This window comes from Geospiza fortis, unplaced genomic scaffold (assembly GCF_000277835.1).
Source record: "Geospiza fortis unplaced genomic scaffold, GeoFor_1.0 scaffold13, whole genome shotgun sequence".
NCBI classification, from domain to species: Eukaryota; Metazoa; Chordata; class Aves; order Passeriformes; family Thraupidae; genus Geospiza; species Geospiza fortis.
The window spans coordinates 357650-380149 of NW_005054384.1; the positions used below are offsets into that span (position 1 = coordinate 357650).

General features: G+C 48.2%; 1 protein-coding gene across 1 annotated transcript in view; it reads left to right on the forward strand.

The window, feature by feature from the left end:
• The window catches only part of LOC102031898 (voltage-dependent L-type calcium channel subunit alpha-1C-like), a 389144-nt gene that overhangs the window by 351388 nt on the left and 15256 nt on the right, over positions 1 to 22500 (forward strand). Inside the window, 11 exon segments of the mRNA XM_031060510.1 lie at positions 2792 to 2920; positions 6753 to 6818; positions 9851 to 9942; positions 11112 to 11277; positions 12124 to 12251; positions 14858 to 14954; positions 15582 to 15684; positions 17342 to 17443; positions 18558 to 18685; positions 19799 to 19933; positions 21386 to 21738. Of these exon segments, the coding sequence (XP_030916370.1) occupies positions 2792 to 2920; positions 6753 to 6818; positions 9851 to 9942; positions 11112 to 11277; positions 12124 to 12251; positions 14858 to 14954; positions 15582 to 15684; positions 17342 to 17443; positions 18558 to 18685; positions 19799 to 19933; positions 21386 to 21738 (1499 nt within the window).

Here is a 22500-nt window from a genome sequence, read left to right on the forward strand (position 1 = left end):
TCTCCGTGATCACAAGTTCTCTCTCCAAGCCCAGCCTAGTTATTTGTGCATGAAGCTGCCATGTCATGTATTGGTGTGAGTCTGGTGTTCACATGAGCTGTGAATATGCTGCACATGTGTATCTCTTGTGCATCCTGAGCTTTCCTTTGGTCAAGTTAACTGTTGTTCTGCCTTCTAATGAACCACCAAGAGAGAACTGGACCTGGTAAGATTTCTTGTGAGTCACAGTGTCCCTGTGTCACTGTCAATGTGACGCTGAATGAGTTTGCAGTGTGACTTCATGTCCAAGCCTCCAGAAAAGAAAGGGTTGGGACTCTGAAGCTCCTCTTCAATGAGGTGATTCATTGTAACACTTGAGTTTGTATTTTGCACAAAAAAAAAAGAGTAACTGGTGCAATGGTGCATAAAACACCTCTGCCTTGGTGTGCAAGGCTGTTCCCACACCACCCCCAGAGAGCTCCAGTTTCTGGATTTTCACTCTGCAGAACCTCCCTCCTCTGGCAAGGATATGCCTTCAAAAAGCTGGATGAAAGCCGGGAGGAAGTAAGCAGGGCTACTCAAGCATCAGCTAATCTACAGCCACCTAGTTTTGAAATGACTGTAATCTTCTGAGGCACGGCTGAGTTTTTGGCTAAGTGGTTTGATGCCAGTAAGTTGCAGATTTGCGTCAGGGAGGGATTTGTTCTATTTTATCTGCTCCAGGACACTAGGAGGGCAGAGATAAACTTCTGCCTACAGTAGCTGCCTCCTCTCAGCAAGGAAGGACAAAGGAATACTAAAACCTCTGTCCAGACCCATGTCCCAACTTGCTGCCACCTAAAGAGCCAAGCCAACCAGAAGAACAACAGGTAGAATAAGAAAACTCTGGTTTTTTAGTCACAACCACAGCATGATTGCTGTCCATACAACCTCTAGATTGGTACCTCAGCTCTGTTTTAGATGGTATTAGAGCTTGGCTTCTACAGAACTGGAAGAGGTATTTGACCTTACAGTTATCCCTCTGGGACTGTAGCACTGAGTATTCAGTGCCATGATTTTTGATTCCTTGGAGGCCACATTCCCTCCTTCACCTCAGAGCAACTCCCTGAAATCTGCTGAAGCCCCTAGCCTGATGTCCAAGTAATCAAACGAGGATGATGTGAGGTGTAGGGAGCACTCAGGCTTTTTGTGACACAAAAAATCCCAAATCTTTTTCAGCCAGTTACTCCATGGGCAGCAAGTGTCAGCCTTTGGTACAGCCTGGAGGAAGTTACCTGGTGACAGACACGCCACAGACAGACAGACTGCAGCTGGGTGCAATCCTGATCTGTTGCACACAGTGCTGAGCTCCCTGTGCAAGCAGGGGTCACACCCAGCACCCAGCTACAGCCCCTGCATTGGGACAGGGACAGAGCTGAGCATCAATCAGCTCAGAAACAGGGGCACACCCAGGTGCACATCTGCATCTGGGCATTTCATCCCAGAAACATCCACCCAGGCTGCTCCTGTGCCTTGGCTTTTATCAGAAGCAGACAGGCTGCTGTTTTCACTGCCCAGTGACAGGAAATCCAAAGGGTCTGTTCTCTCTTGGTTTACACAGTGGTGAGTAGTTAACAGCAGGGGTGATCTGCACTGTTTCTTCCTCCTAAATGTTGCTCTTTTGGTGGTGTTTAGACTCAAGCTGCAGTCTTTGCAGCCTGGGTGGGGACAGAGAGGGGGTTTCCATGCACTGTGCTCCACAGCAGGTCAAGTGGCAGGGTGACAGTGTTATCTCCCCCTGTGACAGGAGGTCACATTCCCACAGTGCTGCTGCCGGAAGGCACCAGCTCCACAGGCTTGGCACAGTATTTTAGGGGGTTAACAAACTGGAAAACTTGGCATTTGCTGTGCCCTTGAGCTAGGCAGCAAGTCCTGTGCCAAGGCCAGGTGAGCCTGCTGCTGCAGCAGCCTTCAGACGGATGTTGCCTTCACACATGTGAAGGCTGAGGAACGTCAGAGCTGGTTACAGCCCCAGGGGAAAATGCTTAGGGACAAAGCAGATGCTGTGAGAAAAAACAGGCCAGAAGAAAGACTATTTTAAAATACTCCACGCTCGAACAGTAGCAGCGAAGCCAAAATAAAATGTTTTTAAAAAACCAGAAGTCAGTGCGCAGACTGTGGGAAATACAAAGGGGTCATGAGAAATGAGAAAGGCCCAGCAGTGGGAGCGAGTGACCAGGGCCAGCCCGCAGGAGCACGGCCACAGCAGCACAGGGACAGCCAGGCTGGCAGTGGTGCCAGTGACACAGCACACACCGCGGGGTGCCCCCGTGGGGTTTTGCAGCCAGGGGGGCAAATCTGAGACCTGCTCCTGTTTCCCAGCAGAGCAAGCAGATCATGGCTGGTGCCTGACACCAGATTGAGCAGAACTGCTGGCTGAGACACCCACTGGGGTGAAACACTCAAGGCAGGCCAAAAGGGAAAGTGTCTTTCTCCTCCAGTGCAAGGTCAAAGGGGAATTGCCTCTTTCCAGTGTGAGGAGATGTATTGGAGGGTATGAGCATATCCTATCCCTAATCAGAAAGGCCAGGCAAACTGAAGGGAGAGGCTGATGGCCTTGAGAGGCCCCCTAGAGCAGCCTCACCCCCATGGGGGACAGGGCAGGCTGGAGCAGCCTTGGCCTGTCCCTGGGGTGCCGGGGAGTGGAAGCCCAGGGAGCAGTAGCAGGACAAGGAACAGTGCAGTGAACCCTCGGCGTAGGCTCCTCTGTGGCCCAGGGCCCTGGTTGCTCTCGTGCTGTTGTAACTCCTGCCTCTGTGCCAATGGCTTCCAGAACGCAGAGGAAAACTCTCGCATCTCAATCACCTTCTTCCGACTCTTCCGCGTGATGCGCCTCGTGAAGCTCCTGAGCCGAGGGGAGGGCATCCGGACACTGCTGTGGACCTTCATCAAGTCCTTCCAGGTATTCCTTCACTTATCTCTGAGAAAGACCCCACTCCTTTTCATTTCCCTCGGTGGCCTCTTGGGGAGAGGTTTCACCCCAGTGCCTGAGCTCAAAGGTGCCGGGGGAGAGGCGGCACAAACGAGTCAAGTAAATGGAACTCGCAGGGTATGAGGAATTGCTTGAGACCCTCCTGAACAGCCTTTATAGTTCAGTTCAACTCAATTACTGCCTGTCTGTAACCCTTCAATCTCTTTTCTTTTTTTCCTTATTTGAGCTGTGTTTCATATGTGTAACTCTAAGTGAAATACACAGCTATGGGGGGAAGGCCTGTGTTTCAAGTTTCCTTTAAACCTTGTTTAGAGTATTAGAGGTGTGTGGCCTCCATACTTTCATCCAGGAAGGATTCACCTTTTTAGCCCTACTCTTTTGAGCTGGTAACAATGCCAAGTTATTAAATTGCTGCTGCTTTTTTCCCTGGAGACAGGTTGCATTTCAATGGTAGGTAAAGTTTCAGAGTAGATAGGAGGAAGTGAAGAATATCAGACTGGATAAGAATCATCACCTTTGGAGGAAAACAAACACCGCAGTTATTTGCTAGAAAAAACCTAGCCACACATAGTAAAATGATAGAGATGAAGCATGGCATATTCCTGCATTCTAAAAGTACTTGACCTGGATTTACTGGACCAGCACAACCTGGATGTTAGCTGGGGCTTATCCAAAGGAATCAGCAGAGAAACACAGCACAGGAATACAAATGGTGCTCTAAACATGAGCAAATATGCAGAACACACCACTGGGCAAAAGCATGAAAGAGTAACTTGTGCAACACACAAGCCTTGAAACAGCAACTATATAGCCCTCATATAAAACTTAAAACTTAAACCTTAGCAGTGACAACACAAGCTGGGACCAAAGCCTGCAGTGCTGCAGCTCATTGCAACTTCTGTCTCTTCTCAGCAGAAGCAGCACACGTGCACACCAGGGACCAGCACGGAGTTATTCCAGTGCAGCTCTCAGTGGTCCCAGTAGCCAGACCACCAGGCTGATGCAAAGGACTCATTTTGCACACTCCTTGACTGCCAGAGGACCTAACCCTGCACAGCAGGTTTCTGGCACATCCACACCACGGTGACTTTTTCCATTGCTTGCAGAGCTGCCAACTTCCAGGTTGTTATTTGAGCAGTGCCACTGGGAACCATTTTGTTTGCATGCGTAGGAATGAGATTCCCTTGGCACAGCTCAGCCAGCCCTGATGCAGGGGACAGAGTCACACTTTCCAGTTCCTGCCTCTCCTCCCCTTGCCCTGTGCCCCTGCAGCCTCTTTGGCAATAGCTCGCCCTGAGCTGAGCTTGTCATGGCTCATGGCTGGAGAGGAGGAGATGGATGGAAAGGGAGCACCTGGAACTTCCCCCCTGTGACCTCCAGACCTCTTCAGCTGCAGGGTCACTTCAGGCAGGGCTGTCGGGTGGTGGGAGAAAGGATGGAGGGAAGGATCCTCCACCACAGCAGGGGAGGGGGAAAAACCAGGCAGCATTGCAAGCAAGTGCCTTTTCCCTTGAAAGCCTTTAGCCATTTATATCATGGAATTCTCTGCTCCAAGCTCCTCCTCTTGCAACTACTGGGAGGCTCCTTTGGCAGCTAAGAATAGCCACTGTGCCGCTCCCACCGTCAGAATGTGGGATCCCAGCAGACTTTGGCACAGGCTCTCCAGTGTCCCCACATGCTTCCAGGAAGCATCTCTGCTCACACAGGGCAGCCCAACAAGCAAGGAACCCATGGAGTGAGATCCCATGGTCGCCTCCACGTGCCCTGGGCATGGCATGAAGCGCTGACGTAGGAGCTGGGGCACCGGTCAGAGCGGTGGGAAAATGCTCGGCGGGGTTTCCTGCTGTCTGCAGAGACAGCAACAGGGTCAGCCTGGGCAGTGGGAGGAGGAGGAGGAAGTGAGAGGGTGCTGAGGGCACGGCAGGGCCGTGGGAATGACAAGGACAAAGTGGTAACGCCAAGGAAGGACAGAGCCAGAGAGGACAGAGACAGAAATGGAGAATACAGGAAGCTGAAGGAGCCGTGGGGAGCAAGGGGCAGGGATGAGCAGGAAGGTGTGTTAGTGGAGAGGAATGGACTGAGCAGAACATGAAAAGGAAGTGAAGAGGCAGACAGACAGGACAGAAGACACTTTCCCACCCCCATTTGGATGGGAAAAAAGCAGTACTGTCAGAAAACAGTTAAGGTTATACACCTTAGAAGTATTGTTAATTTATACACCTCAGTTCCTGTCTGGACACTATCCCAGGAGCTTTTAGGTATTGTGTGTATCAATTCCCAACTAAATCATCACAAAATGTTTGGAGCCCAGTTCTGAGCTGGTGGTCTCTTCAGTGACATTGTGAGGTAAATATATCAATTTGTCTGGCCCCCTAAAAAGCCAGAGGAATCTGTCCTGAGACGCAAGGTGATGATTACAGGCATTGTCCAAAGGATTTGATTATTTTTTGCCATTTTAATATTCAGATCTCTTTGAGATGATTTATGCAGATCTTAGTCAAATTTCCATCGTTTTTTCCTGTGGGATTTAGTTGTGTTGAATTTAGGATTACAGAGGGGTTTGGGTTGGAAGGGACCTTAAAGATCACCTAGTTCCAGCCACTCTGCCATGGGCAGGGACACCTTCCACTAGACCAGATTGTTCAGAGCTCCACCCAACCTGGCCTTGAACACTCCCAGAAACAGGACAGCCACAACTTTGAGCAACCTGTTCATGCCTCACCCACTCATATAGTAAATAACTTCTTCCTAATATTTAATTTAACCTGCCCTCTTTCAGTTTAAAACCATTGCCCCTTCTTCTATCACTGCATGCCCTTGAAAAAAGTCCCTCAATGTCTTTATAGTAGGCCCCCTTTAGGTATTGGAAGGTACTCCTAGGGTCTCTTTAGGTATTGGAAGGTGCTCTAGAGTCTCTCCGGAGCCTTCTCTTCTCCAGGCTGAACAACCCAACTCTCTCAGCCTGTCTCCATAGCAGAGGTGCTGCAGCCCTCTGATAATGTTGTAGGCTTGTTATATTCTCTGAAATCGGGTGTTCAAAATCTAGATCAGGGACTGTGCTCACATTTTCAGAGCGAATGTGTCCACCCATTTCCTCTGAATCAAATTCTGAAAGCCTCTGCTCTGAGTGCTAGATATTTCAAAAGATCCCTGCTCAAAAGCCTGAGTCCATGAAGTCCCGAGCCCTTGATTCCTGTCAGAGATGGGGGAAACCGGGAGCACTCAGCACTTGGCTGATTGCACTGACCCCTTCCCTGGGAGGCAGCTCTGCTTATCAAGGCTCTGCATTTCCTCTCCAGCAGCTGATCACCGACACTCAGTGCATGGCAGACACCATCAGGGACACCTAACACCGAACAGGAAGGTGCTGATGCTGCTTTAGCTACTTAGGGTGGTACCAGCCATTGCAGCAGAAGCCTTGAATTAAGATTCCAGCAGCTGTAGCATCTTTTATTTCACCATTCCGGATGCAGGGAAATATCATTAGTGCCAGAGTAGCGCTGGCTGTGAGAGCTTTCTCCTCCTGGTAAGCAGGTGTAGACACTGGTTTTCCCTCTTTCCTGGCTCGGTCAAGGGCAGGAGTGACGGGAAGGCAGCGGAGCTCCATCCATCTATCCATCCATCCATCCCCCATGGCTCAGAGCCGAGCCGGCTGGGCTGGGCGGGCAAACCAAGCGTGGGCTTGCAGAGGCATCTAGTGGCTACTGCCCGCACTACAGAGCCACAGCCGCGCCCCTGTCCCAAAGGCAGCCGCACGAACCAGGCAGAGACACAGCCCTCTCTTTTCTTCTTTCGTTTCCAGGCTCTCCCCTACGTGGCTCTTTTAATAGTGATGTTGTTCTTCATCTACGCTGTGATTGGGATGCAGGTGAGTGATGCTTAAAGAGCTCGGGTGTGTCTGTCTTCTCCTGCTAGAGCATGGGAAGAGGATTACAGGGTAACTAGATCAGTGTGTGGTTGTGGGGGCTTACAGCAATGTTTTCACACAGTGAGGTGAGATGGAAGCTAACCTTGGCTGGAGAACATTGTCTGACTGGGTACTTCCGACATGATCCAGAAAAAAAAGCAAGCAAATAAAAAAACTGGCCCTTTTAAGGGCAGAACACAATATGCAAACAGTAAAAGGACCGTGCCTGCCTTCCACATTCTCAAAGGAATATCCACAAAGATTTACTGCCTTGCTTGTTGGTCCAAAACAGGTTTTTAAGTGGGCTTATGGCCATGCTGCACTGAGCAAACCAAAATGTTCCCTTGCATCTCTTTCACACTGGCACAACTTCCACTGAGTTGTAAAGAGCAGCTTTTGATCTACACCCATGAAGGGAAATATGGGATCAAACCCAATATACCAACACTCACATCAACACAACATCTTATTCAGTCTGCAAAATGTGCTTGGAATCATCCTGAGCATTCACCTGTGCAAGGAACTGATGCTGCACAGACACCATTGAGGACAGCACAGGATGTAGGCACAGCCTGTGACTATCCCAGCCTCGTTTGCTGTGCTGCTTTTCAAGCTAAGCTTCACTTTCCACTTCCATGTTAATCAAAGTTCTCAGACAAGTCAGCCATCTGGGATCAGAGGCCACAGTATGGAAAGGCATGGCATAATTGCTTCCAGAGGTCTTCAAACATGACAGGCTTCTTGGTTTCACAATGGCAACAGAATTTGTAATGAAATTCATCTGACCTCTGTGACCTTGTTTTAATTTGTTTCCTGTTATTATAATCACATGTTTTCACAATCTCCATCTACACTGCCCCACTGTGAAAGATAAAATTAATGTTTTCTTGAATTATCACAGGTTATCTCAATGGCCCCAGTAATCACAGCTGTCATTTACTCTGCTAAGCTCATACTGTAAACTTGCCAGTTTTGCCTCTAATACCTAAGATGGCCAAGATCCTACAGAATTACCTGCACTATACAGAAAATCACTTCAGAGTATTAAGCTGATATTACATCACTGTACAAAGCATTATAAGTGACCTCCAAGCACCCACACAGATGGGGTATACAGTGGTCAGGGCACCACCAGGGCCAGATGCTTTATTCTGTAATTCTACTCCTTTTTCTTTCAGCTAGTTCTAAGTTACCTATTTAACCCGTGGCTTACATTCAAGCCTCTGTTTAAATCATCTCAGCAGCCTGAAGATCATACATCTGTCTTTCACATTAATCTAGATTACTAGGTTGCTTTGTGCCCTCATGTCTTCCAATATGAAAACCAACTTTTTTAATTTTCCCTGTTTTACCAGAGCCCACAGACCTGTGATTATCACTTTTTGTCCAAATGGCATCTCAGACATTTTGTGTGCAGCTCTCTTGAGCATGCTGACACACAGAGTTCCCTCACACACAGGGGCACATAGGAAGGAAAACCATCCCTCACTCCATTAAGCAGCTACCATGAAAGACTGGATGGACCAGAACTGATAAAAAATATCAGAATTTCCCATATGAAGGAGACCTACTACTTTATGTCAGCTACTGCCACAACCTGGAGCGTAACAACATTCAAGCCTCACTACCTAATGTGCTCGAGTGGAAAACATCCAGGTTGAAGTTGATGGATGGAGCTGCTCTAGGATGGCCCAAGAGGCACAGATTGGAGAGGCTGTGAGGGAGGAACCCCCATTTGCAGCTCCTCCCAGGTGCCTAATGCAAAACACCCACAGCAGCTGCTGCCTCCTGTGTGAGGGAAGCTGTAGGGTCGAAAGGAAGATCATGGGGAGCTCCCTTATCTACATTTGCCTGAAATGATAAATATGGGCTGCCTCAGCTCAAGCTCTGTGCAATGGGGCAATCAGAGCTGCCTGTGGCATGGGGCTGGCCAGGCAGGAGAAGTTCCCCTGCATCCATGAGGAACCCCTGAGGAAAACTGCCATGTGCTGACCCTCCCTCCCGTCTGGCAAAGCCATCCCACCATTGTCCCTGTTTCTCTGGGGGTGCTAATTATCGGTGACATTTCCTTGAAAAGAAGCTGGGTGTTCTCTCAGAGCTGCTCTGTTCCTGCTGCTTGTTTTGGCTACAGAGAGATTACAGCTCTCAGCCCCTGAGATCTCTGCCACGTTGTTATCAGTGGGGAATAAATAGTCCTGCCTGTGCTGTATAGAGACCTTTCTGCCACACAAGGTTTGTTTAAACTCTCAGTCCCACTGCCTGAAAGTACCACAGCTATCCAAGATGTTTTTAAAGAAGCCTGAAACTGCTGCACTGGGGACTTCACACCCCAAGACAGGCCCCTATAAAGGTTTGCTGATGGTTGCAGGCTTGGTTGGTGTGGCATGGGAGGAAGCTCTAGGGCATCCTTGTCTGGGCAGATCTGGTCATCATCTTCACACTGCTGCAATGTGGGAGGACCCCTGAAACACCTGCTGGAGACAAGCATGACTATAGAAGGGCAGGCATTTGGACAATTGCAGATCCAAGGCAATGTATTTACATTGTTTTGTGAAGATCCAAGGCCCCCCCCAGAGCTGGAAGCTCAAGGCTTTGCAGCTGCTGGTCCTTTGCTATCATTTTGTCCTGACAAAGATAGATAAGCAATGAAGGAAGGAGCCTTTTCTTCTCTGTTTCTGATGTTTTTCAGCTGGACTCCCTTCCCAATTGAGTGCTAGTTAAAACAAGGCCCCACATCATGTATTCAGTGTCTGAATAAGGAAGGACACCTTGTTTTGACACAAGATGCTTCTTATTGCAAAACCAGTGTTTTTCTGGTTATAAAGCAGAAGCCAGGGAAGCAACAACAAATATGAAAGACACAGAAAAAATTCTTTTGATAGAAGAGCAGATTCCATTAAATATCAGAGTCAGGGTGAGGCCAAGAGCTACGGGTGACAAGAGGTTTGGGGATTTTGCAGGGCTAATCTGAAAAGACCTCTGCTTTCTGCCAGGTGTTTGGTAAAATTGCGCTGAACGACACCACAGAAATCAACCGCAACAATAACTTCCAGACCTTCCCCCAGGCAGTGCTGCTGCTTTTCAGGTGGGTACACCACAGCTCTGCACTGTGTCAGCCTGGGAGCACCATCCCTCTGCTCTCAGGCACAGATTATCTCCTCCTACCGTGTTGTGTTCCCGAGGTGAGTAGTAACATGTTGTCCTTCGGTGGGGGAGCCTGGAATTATGTCAGATGGAAGGAGCAGTGCATTAAGTCTCTTGTAGCCCAGCAGCTCACCCTGGTTACACTCAGTGCTGGGGAGGGACACAAGTATTCCTACACAGAAGGAAAGTAGCCAGTTTTCAGCGCTCTCCAAGGTTGATATGCATCAAAACCTTCTTTGGTTCAAATCTGTCCAGTGTAACTTCCAGCAGAGAAAGGGACATGATGAACTCGTGCTTAGGCATGGCCATGGCCAGCTCAGCTTAGCACATCATCCCACTCCAGCTGGGGCAAGGGAGAGGTGGGGTGCTGAAGGGGTGGGAAGTTGGCACAAATTCAACACTGTCACAATTTTGAAGGGCTTCTTTACATTAAATCCACAGCCATGTCACACATATCTCCATGATTCTGCTTGGAATGTGAGAGCCCCAAACCCACAGCAGCCAAAGCCAGTCAGAAGTGATAAGCTGATGATGGCAACAAAACCAAATAGAGGAGCAGTGTGGTATTTTCGGGGTCCCCCATGGCAGGAAGGAAATGATGAATCTGACTCTATGTTCTTAGAAGGCTAATTTATTATTATATTATATTATATTATGCTATACTAAAACTATACTAAAGAATAGAGAATGGATACAGACAGAAGGTTACCAGGAATGATAATGAAAACTCATGACTGACTCCTCAGAGTCTGACACAGCCTGACTGTGATTGGTCATTAAGTAAAAACAATTCACATGTTGGATAAACAATCTCCAACCACATTCCAAAGCAGCCAAACACAGGAGAAGCGAATCAGATAATTATTGTTTTCATTTTTCTCTGAGGCTTCTCAGTTTCTCAGGAGAAGAAATCCTGGTGAAAGGATTTTTCCCGAAAATATGACAGTGACAGAGCAGGATATGCCAGGGGATGTCAAAGCCATCGGCATAACTTGCTCATAATTGACCTCAGTGGCAAAACTCTCATTAATGTTCACGGGATCAGGAGCAGGTTGCTAATGTGCCAGTCCGAGGTCACTGCTGTCTCCCCCTGCCCTCTGCCTTGCCCAGGTGTGCCACAGGTGAGGCCTGGCAGGAAATCATGCTGGCATGTCTCCCTGACAAGAAGTGTGACCCGGAGTCGGAGCCGGCCAACTCCACAGAGGCCGATCACTCGTGTGGCAGCAGCTTCGCCGTCTTCTACTTCATCAGCTTCTACATGCTCTGTGCCTTCCTGGTGAGTGCCCAGCACAGACCTTCCCTGGCAGACTCAGCCTCTGCTTCCCCAGATCAGCAGTGCACAAGGATGATCTCAAATCTCCCCATGGGTCTTTCCCAGCAGAACCCTTTCAGTGACAACACCCCCTCCCTGCCTCCCTCCAGCTCTGAGGGACGCTCTGCTTCCAATCCCTGTCTTTTGTGCACGGCAAAGGAGTGCTCTTCCCCACCTCCCCCTAAATGAGAAAACCAAATTAGTCTGTTGTGGGCTGTGCTGAGGCTAGCAACGCCTCAGCCACACTTCCCACCTTCCCTCCTACCTTCCTTCTGGCTGCTGAGCAGGTTTTTCCTCCCCTGCCAGCAGCAATGACTGTGAGAATACACATATCCCACTTGCATCTGCTCCGTGTTGGCAGTGCAGCACTGCTCAGAGCGACAGCACACGCTCTGCAGCTGGCAGCAGTGCCCAAAACCCTCCCAGTGAACAGCAGCAGCATTTCTAAACTTTTGGTCTTGGGCCAGAAGAAAGGACTTTTATTTCAGCCCCACTGGGTATTGAAGATAAATCCCACCTCATTCTGCCAGGCAAAGACACAGGTAAATAAAAAGCCACAACAGCAAAAATAAGAATTCAGCAAATTTGTGCCTTGTCCATTTATTAGGGAGGAGAAAAATGTAACCAGCTGAGAATATTCCACCTCTGGGCTCTTCCAATTTAAACTGGGGGGCTGGCATGTGGGAATAAAGAAGCTAACCCCAATGGCTTCCTAGTTTTGTGAGTCAAAATTCAGATCTTAAATGGAGAACCTGGTAAAATTTACTGTTACTTGCTCATCCATCACATCATCTCTGTCCTTGTTTGCAGATCATCAATCTTTTTGTCGCTGTTATAATGGATAACTTCGATTACCTGACACGGGACTGGTCCATTTTAGGACCACACCACCTGGATGAGTTTAAAAGGATCTGGGCAGAGTATGACCCTGAAGCTAAGTAAGTAACCCAGCCTGGATATCAGAGCTCCTCGGGAGAACAGGCCCATTATTTTCTGTTCTCTAGACTCACTGCAGTAAGTGCCATGTTCCCCCTACAGGAACTTTTTTTTTTTTTTTGGTACAGAACTCCTAAAATAGGTATCACCACCAGGTACTGCTGGTGAATCCATAAGCCCAAAGTGCAAAGACACTCACAGAAATCTCAGCATTTAGGCTGCACTGTTCCCTGTCAGGCCATTGCTTTACTTTCTGTCAGAGAGATACAGACTTAGCAGGAGACTGAGAAAAAGAGATTAGGGAGTTGGATTATTGACGTATTTGTTTGTGATATTGAGCTGTGACTCTTCTGCTTGACTTTGTACTCACAGGAGAGCTGCTCTGCTCAAATCTGTTTTTTCCTATGTCATCTATGCCCACCACAACCTGTACATCCACATGGCTGCATTACATTGTCTGCAGGGTTATTCACAAGAGCAGACTTGCAGGGACATAAAGTTATATCACAACAACTCACATGAGGGCTTAACTGGCATTCAGTATTATATGCTCTGTTTGACACATGCTTAGGCTTAAAGTGCATTTTGATCCCTGTGGCATTACTGTACAGTTGACAATTGTAATTGCAAAGCCCCCTCCATAATGCAAAAGCCATGGAGAGAGATTTGGGTGTAAACTGAAAGCAGATCTCTTTAGGAGACATAGTGTTGAGATTAGTCTGGGCTTAGGTTCTGCCATACATGAGGATGTGTCACATTATGAGAGTGATACATGAATTTAAACACTTCTTCACCTTCATGGTGACTTCCTGGGCTGGGAATTTTAATATGGATGGGGAATAACCACAGACTTGTAATCAATACAGCATTTGTTAACAAAACAGATGCTACTGTGTATGCTTCCTTGAAGGCCAGACTGCAGTGGCTGAAGCCATATGATGGATAGCCACTCAGTTCAGATGGCATCCTGCTCCTCCCTGTTTATAAATGGGAATCTCATTCCTCTTCCCCATCCATGTCCCATGCCCCTCCTCTGGCTCTGCTAACTTTCCTCCCTCCCTAAGAGAATTCTTCTTTTGAGATGCCATTTACCAAACTTAAGAGAAACCCAACTGCTGCTGTGAAGGAAGTTCAGTGCTTTATTTTGTGCTCACAAAACAACCCAAAGCATAAACAAGTATGAAAAGGCAGTGGCTTGGGGCTATTTATGTGGGAGGTAAACCACAAAGAAATAGACCTATTACACCTCTCTGCCTGCTATAGTCTTCAACCCAACAAGCAAATAAGCAGATATTTATTTTGAGCAGGTCAGTGATAGGAAGAGAACCCCAAATTATCTGTTCCTGCACTAAGAAACTGCAATGTTGAAATTGAGGTCAATTCTTGCAAGTATTGACTCAAGTATGACTGACAGCTGGGATTTCTGCACTAGTAGAAGTTATATGATTGTTGTATTTGTGGGGTGCCCCGTGGCAGGAAGGAATGATGAATCTGACTCCATATTCTTAGAAGGCTAATTTATTATTTTAAGATACTATATTATATTAAAGAATACTAAACTAAACTATACTAAAGAATACAGAAAGGATACAGACAGAAGGCTAAAAAGACACTAATGAAAACTCATTACTCCTTCTAGTGTCCCGACACCGCTTGCCCCGATTGACCAATGAGTCAAAACCAATTCACATAAAACCAATGAAACAATCACCTGTTGGATAAACAATCTCCAAACACATTCCAAAGCAGCAAAACACAGGAGAAGCGAATCAGATAATTACTGTTTTCCTTTTTCTCCGAGGCTTCTCAGCTTCCTAGGAGAAAATCCTGGGCAAGGAGATTTTTCCAGAAAATATGACAGTGACATATGAGTGCCAGGCAAATCCTGCAGATGCAAGAGTCCTGAAATAATACTTTAAATTATGCCTGGGCCACAGGGAGCAGCAGCATGAGGCTGGGGAGGCCTTAGTGACACCTTTAGCTGTAGCTGCACTCTGCAGACAGGCCAGCAGGTCAGCCCTGGTCAGGATGCAGTCTGTTATTGATGGATAATGAGATGATTGGCTCTCACAATTAAAAGATAACTATTGTGTGGATATTAAGAGAAGCTTTATTGATGTATAGATATGTTATTGTAGTTTAGATGTCCTCTGTTCTCCCCATAGTTCCCTTTTCTCCCCTGTATCATTGCCATCAGACAGCCTGGGCTGTCTAGGACAGGTACAAAGAAGGCTGCACAGGTGTCCCTTGTCTGGGGCAGTTGGGAATGGAAAAGCTTGGTGCTTAGGGGGTGTGGCATGGCAACACCTGATCTCCAATCCAGTTACAAGAAAGCAGTCTCCACTGATAAATGGCAAAGAAGAGCTGACTGACAGACTCTGGGAGGGGCCAGGGCTGGCTGATGCAACCCCCAGGGATATAAAAGATGGAGCATCCATCTTGAAGATGAACTTGCAATGTGGTTTGCATGAGAGGCAGTTCCCAGTGCGCCAGCTTTTTCCTTATGTAGTCCTTTTGTTGTATTTTTGTTAAGGCTTAATAAACCTTTTTACATTTTCAAAGTGAGCAGTTGAGTCTCACACAGCCCTCCCTGTGCTCTCCTCCTCAGGGGACGGATCAAGCACCTGGACGTGGTGACGCTGCTGCGGCGGATCCAGCCCCCGCTGGGCTTTGGGAAGCTCTGCCCTCACCGGGTGGCTTGCAAAGTAAGGCACACTGCTGCTCTGGGAGCCTGGGCTCACAGCAGCTAAACCAGAGCACCAGACAGAGAATACACAATGGTTTGGCCTGAAAGGCACCTTAAAGCCCATCTAATTCCAGCCTCCGTGCTTGGCAGGGCTGCCTTGCACCAAACATGATGTTTTACACTAACCAGCCTGCCGTGGCATTTTCCAGCTGACCCTGCCTCACTCACTGGGCACATCACTGCCCACCAGGCAGAGCCAGCAACAGCATGTCTGAACAACCCCTGGGCTGCCCTGTGCCTCTCAGCAGCTCCTCTGGGCTGCAGCCACCCAGTCCAGGGCTGGAGGGTCACCAGCAAGTGGGCTGTGCACTACTCAGGGCCATCAGCCTTTTGTCTGGTTAGGAGAGCACATCTGTGCTAAATTCAGCTCTCAAGTACCAAGAACATACCTCTGCTTGTACTGTCAAACTCCTATCTCCAGACAGATTAGGAGAGGTAGAAATAACAGGGCATTCTCATTGTGGAACTAATCCACAGGCCATGGATAGTCACATGAGAGGGACGGCAGGTCTGGAGAGCATCAGGAGGGGCATGCTTCAGTCCCTGTGTGGCAGTGTGATTGTTCTTTCTCCTCTTCACCCCACAGCGCCTTGTCTCCATGAATATGCCACTGAACAGCGATGGGACTGTCATGTTCAATGCCACTCTCTTTGCACTGGTCAGAACAGCACTGAGGATCAAGACAGAAGGTGAGAAGCTTGCTCACTGCAAGGATACAAAGGTCTTCATGTCCTGAGTTGGAATAAACCAACAGGCACATCTTGTTTAGAATGATACAAAGGTGTTCATGCCAAAGTGTCCAACTGGTTTCAAATGATCCAAATTACTCATATGCAGCACGTGGGACAAAAAGCTATGTAAAGAGGTTTGGAGGAATAATATCTTCTAGGGAAAGCACAATGTTTCCCACTGCCTAGGAAGCTGGTGCTTCCTGTGTTATCATCTCAAATTACTGATCACATTCTTCACAGTGGTCTGAAAGTTTAAAGTTTTAGATCAATGTGTGCTCACACAGCAATTAGGAGAAGGGCAAAGAAGCCTCCTTTTTGTACCCTGTCTGCAGAGCTGAGCCACTTCTTGACTGCTGTTGCCACTGATCTTCCAGTCCAAGGGAGAAAAAAGAGCTTGGACTTGAGGGTCTCATCTCACAAAAACTCCTCCCGTGCTTCCATTAGCATGAGTGAACATTACATTATACTAACAGTGGTGTTGTAAAGGGAGATGAGGAGTAAAGGGACTGTTAATAGCTTTGCATAGACAGCAGGTATATTTGAGGAAAGCACACAAGATTCGGGGCTCAGCTTGTCCTCTTTGTGGCTCTCTGTCACCTGCTGTAATGAAAGATATTGGTCCTGAGTCAAAATCTGGCTTCATGTATTAATGAGATGCATTAAAAGGGAGTGTAGGTCTGTGATTCACAGCTAAACACCTCTGCCTCAGGAGTGGCTGAATTTCATTTCAGGCATGGGGAAGCAGTGACCAGCAGAACTCTATCTTACAGTGCCAGCTGTACCCTGCTGAGCCAAAAAATAGTGGCAAAATGAAAAGTTATATTAAGGCCTTGAAAATTGTGCTAAACAGAATTTGACTTTAGTCAAGAGACTCTCCTGAGGAAAAAGCCACCCACAATCCCTGTAAGACATCTTGTGTCTTATGAAACAGAGACCCAAAAAGGTTTCCATTTTCTTGTCTGTCTGAGAGAGCCTCAGACTCTTGGAGTCATTGCCAGTGAACTCCTGGGAAACCATCTAAAGCCTCAAACTGCTTGCTTTCTTTCTTGCCTCAGCAGGATCTTTTAAGTGGTCGGGGCAGGAGTTTGGAATTAGCCCTGCTGAGTCAGATTTCTGCCTTTGATGCTGTCCATGTGTTGCACCCTCAGCAAGTTATTCCACGTGCCTGTCTTCACTGCATCCTATTACAAGAACTACTGCCATGCAGAGCCCTGTGCAGCACCCTCAGGAGCCTCAGTGCTGGGGAGAAATAAGAAAAGCTGCAGGAAAAACACCTTTAGGAGGACAAGATACTGGTTTCAGACACCTAGAGAGAGACAAGAGAGGGGTTTGAATGTACATAAATCAAGAAATACAACTGAAGATGACTCATTTGAGAGGAAATGTGTATCTAGAAGGAAAGTCACCTTCCTACCCAGAGATGACTATGCACATTTAGGAAGAAGACCTCTTGCTGTGAGGGAGCTTTAGGAATGGTCAGAGCATCTCTTGGCCCAAAACTTTCCACTACTGAAAACACTCTGATATTTACCTCCTGAGACTTCCATGCCAGACATTAAATTGCTCCTCTGCAGGGTCTGCTTAATTCCTGTCTCTGATGATTTTCACCCTGCAGGTAACCTGGAGCAAGCCAACGAAGAGCTGAGAGCAATAATTAAGAAAATCTGGAAGCGCACCAGTATGAAGCTGCTGGACCAGGTGGTGCCTCCTGCAGGTGGTGAGTGCAGGATCTTGTCCCTGTCTCTGAATATCTCTGGTTTTTTCCCCCACCTGCCCTGTCCTTCTGCACCTCGTGGTCATCATGTAGAATAGGGGGGACAGGCTTTCTTCTCAAAGCTATCAGTGTTTCCTCAGGCTGAGGTCTGCTCTATACTAACATGAATATGCTGTTCTTACTGCTGAGAAATCAGGGAAAGAAAAAAATGTGCACAAAGAGGAGTTGGTGCATAGGCATCCAGTGTGGCATTCACTGACTTTCCAGGTGGCCCCATGGGCACAAAGCAGCCCTTGGCAGTCAGCCAAGAGCAGCAGCCAGGTCCTGAGCCTTGCTCAGCCTGCTCTGAACTCAGTGGACCATGTCTTCTAAAATTTCCAGTGGGTTTGCAGAAAGGAGGAGAGCTACCTGGAGAAAAACGTAGTGCACATTTTGCCTGGCTGACAGTTTTTATTGTGTGGGAACACAGCTGTGACTGCATTTCAGGGGAGAGGTGATCTCCTCTGTTCACTCACACCCATGGTAGGCACAAAGGGACAGAATTCCAGTGCAGAGAAGGGTCAGGGCAGGCCTGGGATGGATGATCAGTCAGAGCCTGTGAATAAGTCTTACCCCAGGCTGTCACAAGACAGCAGCATGTGCTGACCCAGACTGGGAGGCTGCTGCTATAACAAGATCCTTTGTGGTTAACCAACACCAGAGACTGCACAGGTTAGATGTGCTCCTGCTGCAGGGGTTCTTGCCAGCAGAGCCAGTCTGCCCCAATGCCACCTGCACCTCTGCTCCTGACTGCTCACAGCAAGCTCTGGCTGCAGAGCAGTCCCTTCCTTCAGCCCTGCATCCTGATGCCATAAAAAGCAGAGATGAACTGCAGTGCCCAGTGTTTCTGCAATACATGAGCAAATACACCAATAAATCAGCTGCTTATTTAATTTACTCTTTCACCCTCCCCCTTTGCAGATGACGAGGTGACCGTGGGGAAGTTCTACGCCACTTTCCTGATCCAGGAGTATTTCAGGAAGTTCAAGAAGCGCAAAGAGCAGGGGCTGGTGGGGAAGAAAGTACACCAATAAATCAGCTGCTTATTTAATTTATTTTTTCACTCCCCCCTTTGCAGATGACGAGGTGACCGTGGGGAAGTTCTACGCCACTTTCCTGATCCAGGAGTATTTCAGGAAGTTCAAGAAGCGCAAAGAGCAGGGGCTGGTGGGGAAGCCCTCCCAGCGCAACGCGCTCTCCTTACAGGTGACAAGCGGGCCCCGAGCGGACAGGGGTGGTACAGTAGAGACAGGTGGTCCCACCTCCCTCTCCAACCATTCTGGGGGTTGCAATGGGCTATCCCTACTGGAAAGGAGTTAGTAGACCACTTGAATTATCACCCCAATCCTTTTGGATAAATACCTGTGTACCATGGGCTCATAATCCCTTAGCTCTGAAAGGCACAGGTGAGGCATAATCATAATTTCTCAATCTGCCAGTAATATTTGAAATTTGGGATCCCTTGAACTGGTATGAAGTGTCCTACAGACATTTGCTTACTCCCACATACATTTGACCCATTCTGAGTGCATGCTGCCAGGAGACAAAATCACTTAAAAAGCAAAAAGCATACCTGGATGCCAAGGCCATCCAATGGACAGTAAGGGCTGTAAGGACTGGGATTTGTTCCCCACTGTGAAGCATGTTCACTCAGCAGATTACCAGGCTGTGTGACAGAAAGAGAAAACCCTGTTGAATGTACAAGCAGTGCTATTTATGTCCCTTGAGGATACATTGAGAAAAAAGGGTGGCTCTGGAGTTTCAGCAAGCTGAAAAGTGCTGTGATGTGGGCACAAACAGAGAACAAGGCCTGAGTACACCCACAGCTTACCACCCTGGATGGACTCTTTGGAACAGACTCCAGTCAGTGAGGGGTTTGAGGACTGAACAGGTCCAAATGCCAGAAGCTTTGTTGTTAAATCCATATTTAAGCTGCTCATTAAAAAGAAGATATTTTCTGAGGCACCAGACTACATGGTTCAGCTGGAACTGTGGCTGCTCTAGAGCTTCTGGTTGTGGATCTGAGAACCCAGAGCTGAAAGCACAGAGACCTGCTTAATCAGGCCTGTGGATTTATGTCTGTGTCCTGCTGTGATGAAGCCAAGGATGAGCAACAAACATTCCTTGGTTCGTATTGCCAAGAGTTTCTCTCTCCCTGAGGCGGAGATGCAAGAACAGGGTTTGTTGGTGTTTCTCCAGGAGCTGGGGGTGCTGCTGTTGACTGAAGGGGCCCCACAGTGTTGAGGAAGGAATGGCAGTGCTGCTGTCTCTCCTGTGCCCACTCGGAGATATGAAGCTCTACAGTTTGCTGTTTTGCAGGCTGGGCTGCGCACGCTGCACGACATTGGGCCCGAGATCCGACGGGCCATTTCTGGAGACCTGACCGCGGAAGAGGAGCTGGACAAGGCCATGAAGGAAGCTGTTTCTGCTGCCTCGGAAGATGATATCTTCCGGGTAGGTTCTGAACCAGTTTGCGAGCTGAGGCTGAGCTCAGAGTGCTTTGGAGACAAGTCCAGGCCTGCAGGAGCTCTGGTGGTGGTGGGATGGAGCTTCCTCTCATGAGAGGGTCTGCTCCTCAGGTTTTACCTCTGGCAGAGAAGCTTTAAGGCAATGGTGAAGGAAAGGAGTTGGTTCTGATGGAGGGTTTCCATCCAGACCTTTATGCTGGCCCACAGGCCTCTGAATCCAGCAACAGCTCCAACAGAACTCCCCAAACCGCGTGGTTGCTGTTCCTTTTAACCCAGGGAGAGGGGCAGGGAAGGGGTAGGGAGCCACCAACCAGGTACAGGAGAGAAGGTCTTAAGGGACAAAGGACGCCTGGATGGCCCAATGCCCCCTCCAGGGGTAGAGGGCATCCTTTGAATCTGCCAATCACTTGATGCCCTTCTGGAATTCCAGGACTGACAGACAGTGCTGGGCAGGGGTCAGGGAGGGGAAAGGAGAGATAACTGACACACCTGAGAGGGAATCTTCAGGGGAGGGACCCGAGGTTCTGAGGTAAACCCTGAAATCACAATGCAACAACATTCTCTTTTGTTCATTCTGCATTTCAGCTGGGCGCTCCTTGTTTGGTAGATCTTACTAGAAAACAGTGGTGGACCTAGGTCCTAAGTGAAAGGTCCTAAGGTCTTTGCACAGTTTTATCCCAATTCCTTCTCTCTTTCTCTCAAGGGAGATTTCTCACTGGAAGATTCCCTCAGGAAACCTAAATTAAAGAACAGATCAGTGCAGCCATCTTGCAATCTGCAGAGCAGCAGCCAGGCACACTTTAGTGTTTTGTTCACTCCTTTCAGTGGCACTGGTAGCATCCTTCCAAAAAGTACACAAAGACACAACAGAGCTCCTATGGAAGGAGAAAATTTTCTCAGCAACTTAGCTAAAACATTTCTTTCTTATTTCATTCCTGTTTCTTACAACTGTTTTCTTCGTTAACTTTTCCTCTCCTTTGGCATTTTCCTCCTTTCTTTACAGAAATATGCTGTCAGTCCCTTTCATTACCCATCTAAACAGTACATAACTGGCTCATTAAATTTCTCTTCCTTTCTTCCTCCAGGTACTTAATAGTTTCTGGTGCTCTTCTCAAATTCCCCCTCATACCTAAATGTTCCTTTGCAACTGTGCTGGAAAACCAGACAGGTCCTTGTATCCATACCCTGTCCTGGACTCCCAGGTCTGGTGGGAGGTGTAGGGACATACACCTGCCAGCCCTCTGAAGTCCCAGCCTGTGTGTAGCCAGTCTCTGGGACAGAGAAGTCCTCACAGTGCCTTCTGGAAGAGAGAGCACCAGTGCCATCATGCTCACTTTGGTTCTCATTTTTTCTCCTCAATAACAGTCTAAGCAGGAAAACACCGGGGCCCTTGCACATCTCACTCACAAAGGAAAAATCCTTTCTGTTTCTCTGGCAGAGAGCTGGAGGCTTGTTTGGAAACCATGTGAGCTACTACCAAAGTGATGGCAGGAGTGGGTTCCCCCAGACATTCACCACCCAGAGACCTTTGCACATCAACAAGTCTGGCAACAACCACGGCGACACCGAGTCTCCATCTCACGAGAAGCTGGTGGACTCCACCTTCACTCCCAGCAGCTACTCATCTTCAGGCTCCAATGCCAACATCAACAATGCCAACAACACCGCCCTGTGTCGCTTCCCCAGCCCACCCAGCTACCCCAGCACTGTCAGCACGGTGGAAGGCCACGGGACCCCCCTGTCACCCACCATCTGCGTGCAGGAGGCTCCCTGGAAGCTCCCCTCCAAAAGGTGAGTGTCCTAGCAGAGAGGGAGCCAAGGGAGCAGGTGTTGGAAGGTCCATGCAAACACCAGAGCACTGCTGCCGAGCCAAAGTCACTCCCAGACATTGCCCAGCCTGCCCAGCCTGGATTGAGCCCTCTGGTTCTCCACTTGTGCCAAAGCCCACAGATACGCACCAATTGGCCACTGCAAAGCACAGCACTCTTACTGACCCACACACTCGATTTCTTTGGGATTTATCAGGAAGAAACCTTTGTAAGATCCAAAGGGAACCTTATTTATCCCTCCTTCACCACAGGGAGGTGTTTTATCAACTGGTAACTGAAGGAGAGTGCTGTTCATGTCCTAATAGCCCAATAGGGAGTTCTGTTGAAGTCAGTGGGTTTTCATTCAGCAGGTCACATCCCTACTGTGGTCACCAAAGACATTCTGGGAAGAGGGAGGCAAGGTTTTCAGAAAAAAAGTGAAGAAAATCCCCTTCTCTGGAGAGTTTTCAGGCTCTCTACACACAGATGACTGACACAAAAGGAATATAATTTTTCTCAGTGGGAGATTTCTTTTAATACTTTCAGAAACATCAGGAAAGAGATGGATCTTTTTTTTCAGTGCAGAGAGTGAACAGTGTGAAAAGGTGGCCAAATGCTGCCCCCAGAAAGGACAGAATAGGACAAAAAGCCAGAGGAGCTTCAGTGGGTGCAGAATTGCCCAAGTGAAGATTCCCATGGTTTTTCTATTTCATGCTTCCCTGAGGGAGCCCACAGGGAGCTGCAC